Genomic DNA, 15,168 nt, shown 5'->3' with positions numbered 1-15,168 from the left:
TAAAATTTCAAAATCAAGCTTAATATATTAAGGCTTACGTATTTTTTCTTAATTAATATACTAAAATTTAGCTTTTTTTTAGTAAACTAAATTTTAGTTTTAGTTCTTTATAATTTAAGTTTTGATTCGTGCTTTTTATTTTATTAAAAAACAATCTCTTATAAGTTCTCGCATTATAATATGTACATTATATATTAATATGTTTGGTCAAAAAATTACATATTAATACGTCATAATAATGAGCTTGATATTCATTTAACAAAAAATTACGAATGTAACATAAAAAAATATAACAACTAAGATAATACTTTCTAATCATATGTTACATTTTAATTAATTTAGAAAAAAGAAACAGGAAATGAAACAGTGATTTCATATTTTCAATCCATTTATGAAAATTGACAACGTAAAATAATACCTTAGAAAAGGAACTTATTATATGAATGTGTGAATTCTTTAAACTTTTGGGTCCCTCCCAATCCCAAGTATTCCACGCTATTGTTCTTCCAGACTATGTTCACGATTGACTCACTTATATTCTTTAAATAAATTAATACAAAAGATTAAATTAAGACCTTAAAGGTGATGTATTGACGACGTAAAATAATAATTTAATACTATCATCTTATTAAAAGTTATCATTTCAACATAATTTTATAAAAGTTAATATAATTATCATAAATGGTAGGTGAAGATTGGATAAAAGTATACAAAAAAAAAGTTATACTGTGCATGTATAATCTTTTTTTTTTACATCAATCTATAAAATATCTAAATTATTTGATAATTTTTAATTAAGCCAAACAGGACCCGATTAAAAAATTAACACAGACTTAAACTCAATTTAAAAAATTCAAAAACTTAATTAAAAATAACAAATAGGAACTTGTCAATTTTTTTATAACTAAAATGTGTCTTAAGAACGTAATATCGTGTACTCTTTCTTTTTATCAATAGATTTGATCAAATTATTTCACAACACCAATGCATATTTCACTGTTGTAACTAAATTAAAATAGTGAAAATAAAATTTGACTAACTTTTACCTTTATAAAGTTAAATAAAATTGTAGAGCTATGAATATATAATTTAGAGAGATTTTTATTATTCTTACACTATTCACTCCAAACATTATTTTCTGCAACTTCAAAAAAAATTCTCTCTAAACCATTTCAACCTACTACTTTTTTGTTTATATATTTGATCTTCTTAACCGTTTATCCCTTTTAATTTACTATATTTTATATCAATTTTTAAATTAAATCTCAATATATTTTTTAAAAAAATATGAATGCTTAAAAATAGTCTTATATTACAATTTAATTTCATTTGCTCATTACAGATTCAAAATATAACTTATATATTAAAAATCTATTTATTATCAATATATCTTAATTATATAAAAAGAAACAATTAATGTTAACCAGATTTTTTTAAACAAAAGTGGGAATTGTGTTTATGAATCACCCGTTCAAGACAAGTTAATTTATTATGAATATTAATTACAATATAAGTTACTTCATAATTTTTAAATTTTTTTTAGGGTGCTACGAACTAGTATTCTTGGATATTATAAAATCATAAACGAATGTATAAAAAATATATATTTTTTAAAATATATTTATTATAAACGAACGTACAAAAAATTGTGGGAAAAATTTTATTACCAATCTTAGTTACATAAAACAAAAGCATTAATAAAAGTGGAAATCGAGTTTACGAATCACGAATTGAAGACGAGTTAGCCATGGAATAGGCGCATATGTGATGTGCGGATACGATAAAATAGGGCATGAATTGCACGCGCCAATGACTCACTCTCTCTCTCTTTCTCTTCATTCAACGACCCTTCAAAAATATCTGGCTCACATTACCCCAAGATATTATCTCCCCGATGACGTGGCACCCCATCGACGGCACTGACACGTGTAAAAGCGAAGCCATGTGGAGCCTTTTTCTTCCCCTTTCTCAGAGGGTTTCTTCTTCCCTGCCAAAAAATTCCGATCACGCGCCATGGAACAACACGATCTCCGCCGCCGCCGCCGCTCTCCGCCGTTAACCTTTGATCCCAAACCATTGCCGGAGCTCGCTCGCTCCGCCTCCGCCTCCGCCTCCTCCGCCGTCACCGTCGACAACGCCTCCAAAGGCTTCTCGCATCCGCCTCTGGTAAATAACTTCACTTCTTTTCGAATTATTATTCCTCCTGCGAACCTCGTGATGGATTTTCCAATTTCTCTTTTGTTTCTCGCTTAAATTTTGCGGTCAGAACTTGCGTGTTCAGATATTGATCTTAGAGTGTATTTGCGTAGCTCGATGAGAACTTGTCTGTAATTTATCCGTTTGGATTCTAGGTCTTCTTTGCGTGTTTGCGTTTTGCTTTTTTGGCGTTTAATCGCGCAATTGTAATCACATGGCTTACACAAACCGGTTTTTTTTTGGTTGGTTAAATTCAGTAATTACTAATTAATGAGTTAAGAATATCTGAAATCTAAAACCAGAGGGGAAAAGTAGAGAATTATACTAGCAATGTGGTGAGGAGCGTGGAGCCGTCGAGTAACTGAAATCAATAATCGACAATCGTGTTATAAATTTGCAAACAGTTTGGCTTCTGTAAGGTTTGACCGTGGATGCTGGTGTGCTTTGAGATCAACTTTGTTTGTCAATTTCTTATGTTTGGTCTCTTAAACATGCCTTTAAGTTGCACATCTTAGTAAGATATCTGTTTGGTGTGGATTATGTGTGATAACTGGAGTGAGTATCTGAAGACAATTTACTTGGAAGTTGCTGGAAATATCTTTTTGGTAAGAGCATTGTGATACAGTTCGAAGAAGTTTGCATGAAATCAGGTTGGTAGATGTTTTATTGATTTTATAAAAAAGGTAAGTATGTAATTGAATAGAACGTAAGTGTGTTCGTGCACCTGTTTGTCCAAAATGATTCGTTCTTGGTAAATTATTTCTGTACCGTTTAGCATTTGTCGCTTGGTAAATTATTTCTGTAGCACCAATGGGTGTGCTTTTGGTTTGTATCTAGTATCTACTGCTTAAATGGAAATATTCTCTGATGTTCTTTTCTCCTTGGCATGTCAACTCATATGCACGTCAAAAAGCTTATTTTGTATTAGTGGGGTCTGATATGAAATACTTGAAGAAGCTTTAGACAGTTTAATGTTAAACTTATAGATCATGAGAGATTTTATTTAGAGGAAGCATCATTTAAATTCTTTTGATTGGCTCATAGTTTTGAGTTTATCTAATTTTGGTTCTTGGAATTATAATTAAATTTATTAGTTGTATAGACCGACTAGTTTAGTTCCTATATGGGTGTAAAATTTCTTGTTGCTTGACATAACTTATTTTCAAAGGCTATTTATGTAAGATTGTTGAGTGTGAAATTGACAATATTAAATTGTATTCCATGTTTGTGATTTCTATCAAAGAAGGAAATTTTCTCTTCATTTAGTTTGCAAGGACATACTAAGCTCAAATTTTGTTCCAGGACCAGTCGACGAGATGGACGGATCAGCAGCACAGTCTATATATTCGTTCTTTAGAGGCCTCATTTGTGAATGAATTGCATCGATCTATGCGTTTACATCATTTGAGCTTAAAAAATAGCACAGATGAAGCATATAAATGTAGATTTTTGCAAAATTCACATAATATGCCTAAGCAGGTCAGAGTGTCAGACAAATTCAAATATCATCTCTGTAGTGTGGATATGTATTAATTTTTGTACCTCTCCCTGTGCAATTAAACCTTATTATCTTTTGTTGCTTTCAGTCTCTGGCTCTACAAGATGGCTGCCAGAAGAAGATCAACCTTGAAAGAGTTGCACCTATGTTAGAGAGCACAGCTGATTCTCATGTTCTTGCAGGAAGTCAATTCAAACTTACATCTGTGGATGGAGGCTGTAGTTTGAGAGAGCATGGCTTGCTTTGTGATGAGGAGATTCATGCAAGAGGAAGTTCAATATTTACTCTAGAAATGGCTTGCAGTTCTACAGGTAGCTTGAAAATATATTTTCTGTATGCACATTGTTTATCATGTAGGCTAGACAACGATACTTTCTATCCCCCCATTGTTTCTTGCACCTTGTTCCACACATGGCTGCCATACATATGCAGATTTTTCCTTTCTCAAAATACATGCATATAGTTTAATCAGCAGTTACATAATCAAATTATTTAATTCAGTTATTTAAGTTCACAGAACATGGAGTTACTCAATTTTTATCGGGTCTAAATGATCTGTCTTGAACCATCGCACAGAGGTAGCTGTGTATCAATTAGTCCTGAATTTACCTGCCATAAAAGCTTATTGATGCTGGCTCATATATACTATTGGTTGTGGATCTGTGGTTAAAGATTACCAGTTATATTATGAATTTAATGTTTTTCCAAAAAAAAAAAATTGTTACTGGCAAAAGGGTGATCATAATAGTAAGGTTGTGACCTGGCTGGAGGTTCAAATCCTGGAAATAGTCTCTCACTCTCTCTACTTGCGAGGCTAAGAATGTATAAGTCTACCCTCCCTAGACCCACTAGGTGGAAAATATTGAACAAATACATGTCTTTTTGTTGATGATGATAACTAGAGGTGTAAAAGAGTTGAGTTGAGCACTTATAGTTCGGGATTGACTCATGAAAATAAGAGATAACTCAAGCTTGACTCGTTTATTTAAGAGTCAAATTTAAAGCTCGAGCCTGGCTTGTTTATCTTCTACATGGCTTGATTATCTTTTTATTTTAATTGGATTTCTCTTTGAATAATTTTGTTTAGAGCAAATTACAGCAACACCCCTTAAGGTTCTGTGTAATTACACAATTGTCCCTTGCTTTTTTAACCATAACTTTTGCCTCCCCTGCAGGGAGTGTCAGTGTAAGGTTTTCAAACATATAAGGGGATGTTAGTGTAATGTTTTCAAACTTAAAGGGGGTTAGTGTAGGAAAATAAAAAAAGGGTGGGGTTATGTGTAATTACATGAAACCTTAGGGGTGTTGCTGTAATTTGCTCTTTTGTTTATTAATTTGGTATTCAATAGATGGGTACTTTCATGATAGAAAGTGAAGTAAAATAATATTAAAATATAATTTTATATTCCTAATAATGACTTGGAATTTGGAAATGGGATCTTTGATGATGAAAATGGTTACTTTTTTTTAAGTTCATTGTTACCCATTTAAAATATGATTTTTCATAATTGAAATCAGGTTAATAATATATGTAAGATAATAATATACAAAAATATAACTTTTCAAGTAAATATAATAAATAAAATTACAACTATTTAGGTAATATATACATATATGAACTATTTGGCTATTTGCAAAGTATTAATTCAACTTGGGCTTGACTCATGAAATAACCAAGCCTAACTTCAAGTTTGAGTTTGTTTGTTTATGAGCCTCATGGAGCATTTAATGAGAAAGACTTGAATAAATCACAAACAACACAACTCATTTACACCACCATTGATGACAACTGGTCATCTATTTACAACTCTAGCAATAATGACTTTTCGAGCAATCTTTTGTTGTTTATTCCATTGTATATCCTTATAGGGATAAAGAAAAGGAAATATGTTTTCTAGATGGAATCATGGAAATAACTAAAAGGAAACATACCTTATCTTTCTTGTGTTTATACATGATATGTATAACTTTATGATCTATTTGTGGATCAGTCATGTTTGTGTCACTGAATCAGTTCTGCAGTTAATATTGATGTAATTGCTTAACCACATTGCATTTAAGAATTTTTAAGAAAATTTTGAGCTTATTTTCAAATGGTTGTTGTAATTCTATTTTCATGTGTGCTGAAACGGATTAAGAGAGTCAAATTTCAACATGACAATTTTTTCTTTTTCAATATTGTTTCAAGAGCAGTGATTGAAGCATCTCTGTGTAAAATATACGAATAGTTTAAACTTCACACCAAAGGGGAGGGGGGAGTCAAGTTGGAGAGTAGATTCTGATTCTAGGCCTTCATAGATATTCAATTTAGTTTCTTTTTATGCTGACAGTTGGATATTTGATGTGGATTATTTACTCTTCCGCGTAACATACAATGAGTTGACAGATTACCTTAGCTCTTGTTCTCCTGTTTTAACTAAGTACTTGTGAACCACGTCACAGCATGTTGTACTAACCACTGGTTTCACATTGGATTTAGTCAAGTATAAATTTATGCACTGGCAGAAATTTCTTTTTATGTTACATTCTTTTTTACATGTTTATGCTATTTTTTAGAAGGAAATTAATACCTCAGCTTATACAGGGAGCTATATATTGTAAAAAAGAAAACAGTATATTGTAAAATAATGCATATCAAAATTTGAATTTTGCATCAAATATTTGTTTTTTCCTTAAATTGAGTGGGACTGGGAGCAAAGATTTGTTTCTTCCCAATATGCTTTTAAATCATTTTTGTGAGACTACATGATTGGGAAAGTTTTTTGCACAGGGAATAAGGTTGTACAATATATTCTGTAGGTTTTTTGGGGGGGATTAATATAATCATTATTATTTTTTTTTCTCTGTATTTTTTATAGAGGTCACCGATCAAAACTTCAAGGATGAGGATGCCAGGTCAAGCTGCATGCCCTTGGTGAAAAGGTTGAAGACAGCTACAGCTGATAGTTCAAGCACTGATCAAGTAGAGTGGAATTTATTCTTTGTCTGATAAAAATCTCAAATAACCCGGCTTGCTTAGCTTTTCAAATTCCTTTAACGTGCAGGTTGTGCCATTTGGAAAAGTTCACACACCAGATGTTTCAACTAGTAGTAATGCAAGCTCAGAAAATAAAGGACATGAATTGCTATCAGAACCCCCAGTGAGCTACCATTTCCCAACATCTGATCTGCCATACTTTTTAAGGGGAAGGTAAGTATATGCAACACAGAATTGAAGTCTCAGATTTTACAGTGGATGCTGCTGATACAAATTGAGAGAATAGACAATTTGCTTGGTGCTCTTTCAAGAATTTCTTGAGAGACTTGTGTAAAGGAAAATTGAACGTGACAACAACTCTATTCTTGTGAAATTTAGTGCTGGTTAGGTTTATCCAAAGGTGTTTGATGTAACATAATGGAGAAACTTTCGACAGCAATTTGCATAGACATAGTAAAAATTATGACTATATATGATTTTTTTTGTTAGATGAATTTTTGGATGGTTAACAAACTGTTTAGGTATCCTAGATTAGTATGGTATTTCTTTAGTTAGCTTCGTTAAGTTTTCTTACAATAGTTGTACTTCAAATAGTTGAAAAGATAAAGATATCCAATATGCATTTTTCTTAGCAATGAGATTTTATTATGTTAAGTTGTGGCATGTATGTTCATTGATCTATGGTTCGCTATCATTATAAATTTTATCTCTCCTTTGTGTCCCTTGGTTTTTGGGTGGTATTGTGCAATTAAATTGTCTTTCAAGACTTGTTGATCTCTCGTTCATCTTATCAAATTGTTGACCATGGGATACTGTTCAATAAGTTATAAGTATTGTTGGAGGTGGCAAGTTTGGCTGTGGCCGTTTAATGTACTTGCTTAAAATTCCTTGTGAAGTTTTTATGTAAATCTTCTATCTGAAATGTAGCTTGTGTTGTAACGAGCCCTGTGCAAGGAGAGATTCTTTTATACAAGCCAATAGATAGCCCAATACTACTTATTAGTCTATTACGGCTTGGAATCATCAATCACCTCCATTTGTTCGAGTGTGTTGTATCTGTTATTTTATTTAGATAAATAATATTTGTAGTATTATGATTGAGAGTTTTTTACCCCAAAAATAAAAAAAATAAATCTTTATCCAAATAATACAATCCAAAAAATACTTACCCTAATGATACACTTTATCGTAGCAAGTAAGAAATCGGTTTCTTTCAAACCGGTTTTTCTCTTACTTTTGTTTTACATAGTTTAAAATTTCGTTCCTACGTTTTTTTTTTTTTTTACACATTTTTTTTTTTACAAAACCATAATATGAATCGATTTCATAATGTGATTTTTAATGTTTTTTGTTATTTGTTTTAATTTTTTGTTTTTCTAAATTATATTATTTTCTCTTTTAAATTGAAAATAATTTGTAGTTTGAGAATATTTTGGATTATTTTTGTTATTTTTTTAAATTTTATTTTTGTATTATTGAAAGCTTTTTTAAAAGTGAGAACACTTTGTAGTTTGAGAACCTGCTAAGTTTGTGATAATAATATAGAAATAGAAATATCTTGTATAATGGTGGATTTATAACCACTTGTTTGTATAATGGTGGATTTATAACCACTTGTTTTGAAGGTAAAGAAAGACATGAATAAAATGAAATAAAATATTTAACATGATACAGTAAGACGATAAATTATAATTTTTTTTTATAAATATTAGAAACACTTACGGTCATTATGTTGAACACATCTCTTCATATATTTTATTTTCTAATTCATATTCTAATTATTAAATAGATTTATTTTAAAACATTTTACTAAAATGAAATAAAGTTGATTTAAAATTCATTTAGTTAAAAATAACAATATTTAGTATTCCATTATTTTTACATTTTTTAAATAAAGAAGATTGGAAAGTAGCTCACCTAACGTGAATAGATGAAGATGAAGTTGTGAATCTCATGAGTGAGAGAAAAAGAACAAAAGAAGCCATGCATGCTAGCTAGTTGTTAACCATTGTGGGAATAGTGAATATTCATGCATGCCTTCCTTTATCCTATGATACTCACTCATATTTTCCTAATTCAACTCTATTTTGTCACATTGCATTTGTTTTGGCATATGACAACTTGCAAGACTGCAAAGTTTTGTCACACATCAAGTTTAATCATTTCACATTTTCATCTTTCATTGCCAACTAACAATAATAATGTGATATAATAATAGTTTATTCATATAACAATTTTTTTTCATTAAAAATAATTTCAAGGAAGAAAGATCAGAGAAGAGAAGTTCTTTCGCCTCTTCATGAACAAAAATGAGATGCAACCACAACATCATCAACGCCAGTCACCATGAGCTACCATCATCATCCATTCACAAGCTAAGTGCTATGACTGATCAAGGGCCACTCTACAACCTAGGGTATATGGTCCGGGGTCAATAATTAGGGTTTACAAACTAGGGTTAGGGTTAGGGTTTGAAGCATTGGATTTCCTGATATACTGTCGTAAAACAAAAATGTCTTCGTCGCACTGGCAAAAGGCAAAAGTGTCTCCGAATGAGTGACAGATTTAGGGGTCAAACTTAGTAAAAACAGTACATAATTAGAGTTTAAGTTAGGCTTCATTTCATGAGAACAACTTTTGGTACTTAGATTGTTATTTGTATCAATTATTTTGGTTTAAATAATGTTTGATTCCTATAGTTTTCATGTCAATGAAGTCATTAAGATAACTTTTGTGTTTCGATTCAGCCCTAAAACACATTAACAAAGTGGCCAAAAACAAGAAAAAATCACTGAAACCTCAAGATTGCAATCCATGAGGGCAACTTTTGACACTTAGACTGTTATGTGTATCAGTTATTTTGGTTAAAATAATATTTCATTTCGGTAGTTTTCATGTCAATGAATTCATTAAGATAACTTTTTTGTCTCGATTTGGCCCTAAAACGCATTAATGAAGTGACTAAAAACAAGAAAAAACTACTAAAACTTTAAGATTTCAATCTATACTTCAAACTTTTGGCATTAAAACACACATGACAACAACTCAGTAATACAACAATAAAAAAAACATGATGACTACAAATAATTAAATATTAAAATAACAATCAAATAAATTGAAGGAGTTTCTTCAAAACTCGATTCGAGGTTCATTGCTTCTTCAAGGTATTCATCCAAACCCTCCAAATTTAAAGAGCTTGCAAAAATTAGTGGTGGATGTGCACATGTTTGTATAGGTATGTCAACGGTGATAATATATAACTCAAGGTATGTGAGATTGGAGAGTTTCCTGAACATAGAAAATATAGTCATTACATCCTCATCATCATGCAATATGCATGCCCTGTACTGACCAATATCACCAACAAATGATACAGGTAATAAAAAATGTATATCCTTGACCACTTTAGCATTTGGTAGACTAATCTTGTTTCCAATAGCTTGTTTCAAGACATCAAATGACATTTTGTTGTCAAGTTAAACGATCTTTGGTGAACCACTTACAAACGTTTAACCATGTTTAGTTGTTGTGATAACACCATTGTAATACGCAATCGTATTGACTAATGATGAAGTCATGGTTTCAGGTTTAGGCTAGCAGTAAGGTTTCCGATTGAGGTGATGGATCAGACTGCTTAAGTGCAGACTATATTTATAATGTTTAATGACTTATTATATACACTTCAAAAGAACGACCAAAATCCTATTGACAAAATGAACGACCTAGATATCATCGATTGGAGTAACCCACATTGAATGACTAAGATCCCATCGACAACATGAACGACCTAAATATCATTGATTGGAACAATGCACGTTGAACAACCAAGATCCCACCGAATGAATTGTGTTATTGTTAATTTTTTTTATAAATACAATGCATGCATTGTCATCATATACATTAACTCAGACTTACTTTCTCTCGTTCTCATATATCCCTATTTAACTTCTTCTTGACATTAGTATCAAAGCATAAATCATGGAATATACAACTATTCCTCTTCTATGGAAACAACACCTTCATAGATCTAGAAAAGTATGTAATAGATTTTGTCTTATTGAATGTTAATTATGTTATGATTTACAAATATTGATGTTGTTATTATTTTGTTTTATTTATTCGAACGTCAATTATATTGTTTTTAAAATTATTAATGCAAGTTATTTTTTCAATTTCATTGGTGCCTTATTGAGGGTTTCAATCATTTATGCCAAAACATACATACAAGGATTCCAAAATATGGGGTGCTTGTGTTGCTTTAATCTATTTTCAAGTGGTAATATGACAACAAACTAATAGGGTCATGCTCCAATTTGGACTTTGTCAAGACATACCAAATCCATCACATAATCTTGACAAAATCCATCATACTAACATGAGAGGATATAATGACACAAATTGGGTAGAGGAATATCAATAGTGATATGCATACATTATTTGTATATTGAAATCACATAAAAAATATTTCATTTTCTTATCTTTTATTGCTACTGTTGTGTTTAAACAACATGAACGTAGCTTCTTCTGAGTTTTTATCCAGAAAATGCTAAAGTTAATGATTTTATAATATTTTTGGGTGTATTTTTTTGTAGAGATAAAGTAGAGACATGGAAGAGGATTGAAGAATTGAAGTGTCGTACTCAGTGCAACATCCTCGCTTAGCGAGTAAAAACCACTTAGCCCAAACAAGCCTGCTTAGCGCAAGAAGCCACATTAGAAGATAGCTACCATAAGTGTCGCGCTAAGCGCATAAGAAAGTTCTAATTGACTAATCAGTTGGTGAAGATATTTAAAAGATGATTCGTTCAGAAGTTTTCCTTCAACACGAAGAAACCATAGAAAGCATAGGAAACAAGAAGCCTTGGAAGCCATTGTTGAAGGAAATCACTTTCTGGAGCTTTGGCCGATCCGTTTCATTTCATTTCTCTTCCATTTCATTCCACCTTTTTATATTTGTAAGTCTCTCATAACAATTAGAGGCTAAAACCACTCATTGTTGGGAGGTCTGTAAACCAAACTCTCTTTAATGTAATGATTCTAAACTATTTATTAATATGATGTTGATATTATTGTTCTTTCCTATGCTCATTCACATGTTTGTGGTCTGATCATTTATTTTCATGCATTGTTTTAGGATTTAGACATTGGGAAATGTTTATATGCTAAGAACTTGGGAAGAACATCTAGGTAATTCATGTATAGGGATAGAGTGATATTGTCTGGCTTATTTATGCATCTCTGCTTGTAATACAAATTATTTAATATAACTCCTAAGGGATTAGGAGCGATATTAGGTGATTTAGGCTCTCTAACTTGAGGGATCATGATTAGAATATGTTAAAAGATGCGGGTAATAATCATATTCATGTTAAATGGAGAAAAAATCTATTACGATTACATCAAAAGTAGTTTTGGTAAGCGGAACCCCCAATACGTTCCATAATTTTGTACCAACACCATCTCACAACCCCGAGCATTTGTTTTCTTACTCTTTCATGCTCCTTGCTTTGTAATTAATTGACATTAATTTATATTTGTACTTAATCAATGAACAAGATTCCATTTGAGTCATAAATTGCTTAAACATTATATATATATATATATATATATATATATATATATATATATATATATATATATATATATATATATATATATATATATATATAACTCTGAGTATAAGCAAAGTCCATGTGGACTCGATACTCGATCTTACCATTTGAATACTACTTGTATAAATTGGTATGCTTGCCATTGAGTCAACACCTATTCTAGGAAATATTGAATATTTTAGTCACTACATGAATTGATACTGAGCAAATTCAAAAATTTGCCTAACATGGTTTGCAACTCATCCAAACATTGTTGTCACATCTCTCTCAGCTCTAGACATGAAAACTGAACAATATCCTCCACAACAAAGCCCAACAGTAATTGTCAGCATGCATGATGAAGGACTACAACCACATCCTCAATCATATGAATTCACACCACAACCTCATCATCATTAAAAATATTATGGGTACAATCTACAGTTTTTTTTAGTGCTAGCTGAGAAGACTTTATGAGCAATCTCATAGGTATAGATCTTCCAACATTGGAGTCTGCTTATGCGTACATGTAAAGTATGCCCATACCTTCGTTTACATACTTTCACTGAAGTATTGTTAGCAGTTCTTCTACTAATGACTTTGTCCTGGAAGAGTAACATGTTTCTGATGAACAACTTCAACCACAAGAACATGGACGAGTACGTCAACAGTTGACAAGAAACAAACAACCTCCTAGATGTGAAAATGGTGATTACATACAACATTAATTACCCTTGTTAATTATGTCTATTATGATGATTGTTAGTTTATCCTTGTTAATTGAATGAACATTGAACAATACATTAATTGATTGAGCACTACATTTTTCTGATTGTTAGTTTATCCCATATGATATGACTTCACATTGTTTGTTTCAAGATAATTTGATTGAACACTGTTCTTTTCGAATTGCATAAACCAAACATAATTAATTGGAACTCAATATAAACCATTTATATTATCGGTGTGATCCCAACCGTTGGTATGAGTGATGAGAGAACACTTAATCACCTAATATATATAGTAGTAGGGGTTAGATGCAACTCAACTCATTTTCTTCATTTTTCCTTTTATCATTAGACCCTCACTTAATCTAATAACACTATATGAATAGGTAGTTGGTCCTTTCAATTCTCAAGGCTTTAAGGTCATTTTCACTTCTTCCATGGACAATGAACTCCTACTAAAAGTTTTCATGTCTACAAAACTATTGTAAACTCTTGGCAAAGAACTAAGAAGAAGAACTTAGTCCTTGTTAACAATTACAACATCAATATCTTTCAAACTAATAATAATTTGGTTGAAATTATCAAGTACTACCTTTGTCCACACACATACACACACATATAAGTATATATATATATATATATATATAATAGAAACAAATGATAGTATTTTTTTGTTCCATATTATAAGAAACATACAATCACTTTCAAATTTATTAATTGCTAGTGTTCTTTTATATTCCTAATTTATTGTGATGTCTTTTAATGAGATATTACTCATTTCTCATGAAAGTTGATGCATTTATTGATCTATTAACAATATAACTCATACTCATTGGTTGAAAGATTATTCCTTAAAAGAGGAATACTAGTGACATTCTCTATGACACTTTCCCTCAAAGACTCTCCCTATGATTTATTAGAAATCATCAACTTTGGTATGTTTAGCTTCTCATTTAATATAAAGAAGGAGAGAGAATTATTAAATGAGACACAAAACCTACAAAAAAAATGATGATTTCCAATAAATTATAACCAATGTCGTTGACATTTATCTTCCTTAAAATATAAGTCATTATATGTAACTACAACTTCAACCAATTAATACTATAAGTGTTTTTAGAATAAATTTAATTTTACAACAATATTAATTAAAATGAACTAATTTAACTATTTTTGTTGGTTTTGATGAATTATATATTTGTTTCTTATATATAAGAATAAAATTAAAATGTTTATGAATAGTATCACCTTTACATACATTTTCATATTATACAAATAAGCATATATAATTATGGAGAGACTTTGTCATTATTGACTTTGAAGCTTTGTCCAAAGCTTGTCGACAATCTTTTCTTTGAAGACTTCTCCTAAAACTTCATCATCTAATGACAATAGTATTTCACTATGCACATTTTTAATTTTATTCTTTAAAATGTTAGATTAATTGACAACTATGATTCCCTTTCCAACGCCAACTCACATTCTTGTTGTGCAACAAGAGTGAGCATCTTAACGAACCATAAGTTGAAGTTGTTTTTGCAATCATTTTCTTAGTGTCAAACTTTATAGATGTCATAGTTCTTATCCCAATTTTTTGTAAAAAAAAAAAATTGTCTTTAACGAAGAAAATCACACACCCCTTTTGATCTCTAATTGTGTTTCTAAATCCTCGTTTGTTTAAAATAATTTATGATATCAAACTAGTTGATAAGAGATTTAAAAATTCAATTTACCAAACAAAAATTATGCATGATCATCTTTTTACACTCCTTGATGGTGTGACAAGTCAATTAACAATCATTGATGTTATGTGATAACTGCTAAATAATTGTACTTTGATAATAGAAAATTAAGTAAAATTGTCTTTAAAAATAATTATTTAGTAGTTATTTGTGCTTAAGTGTTACAAAACTTATATTTCGTTAAATCTTGACTACAGATATAAAAACTGGAGGTACTAAAAGCAAAAAGTGTAGGAATAACGAAGAAGAGAAGGAATCTGCAACAAGGCTCTAAGCGAGGGCGTTAAGCACGAGATTCAACACCCACGCTAAGCGGGCAACAGGCGCTAAGCAGGCAAAACAGAAACAGAACGTGCTAAGCGAGAGGAGCTCGCTAAGCACGCGATCCAGTCTGCGTTGAGCGAGGAAGGACACGTTAAGCGAGCCTACGAAAGCC

At 31.0% G+C, this 15,168-nt stretch overlaps 1 protein-coding gene across 3 annotated transcripts; it reads left to right on the top strand.

The window, feature by feature from the left end:
- Positions 1-1,829: 1,829 nt before the first annotated feature.
- LOC114419696 lies at positions 1,830-7,306 on the top strand. Of its 3 annotated transcripts, none has more exons than XM_028385442.1 (5): positions 1,830-2,166; positions 3,505-3,675; positions 3,783-4,005; positions 6,553-6,656; positions 6,739-7,306. In XM_028385442.1, the coding sequence occupies exons 1-5, from the start codon at positions 2,014-2,016 to the stop codon at positions 6,886-6,888; spliced, it is 801 nt and encodes a 266-aa protein (XP_028241243.1). In that variant the 5' UTR covers positions 1,830-2,013; the 3' UTR covers positions 6,889-7,306. The 3 variants fall into 3 exon arrangements, with proteins under 3 accessions (XP_028241243.1, XP_028241244.1, XP_028241242.1); XM_028385443.1 differs by having other exon boundaries at positions 1,836-2,166; positions 3,499-3,675; positions 6,553-6,616; XM_028385441.1 differs by having other exon boundaries at positions 1,841-2,166; positions 3,499-3,675.
- The last annotated feature ends 7,862 nt before the right edge of the window (positions 7,307-15,168 follow it).

This window comes from Glycine soja, chromosome 7, assembly GCF_004193775.1.
Source record: "Glycine soja cultivar W05 chromosome 7, ASM419377v2, whole genome shotgun sequence".
Lineage (NCBI taxonomy): Eukaryota > Viridiplantae > Streptophyta > Magnoliopsida > Fabales > Fabaceae > Glycine > Glycine soja.
The sequence above is the reverse complement of the archived record's forward strand: the minus strand, read 5'-3'. Positions and strand labels throughout refer to the sequence as shown.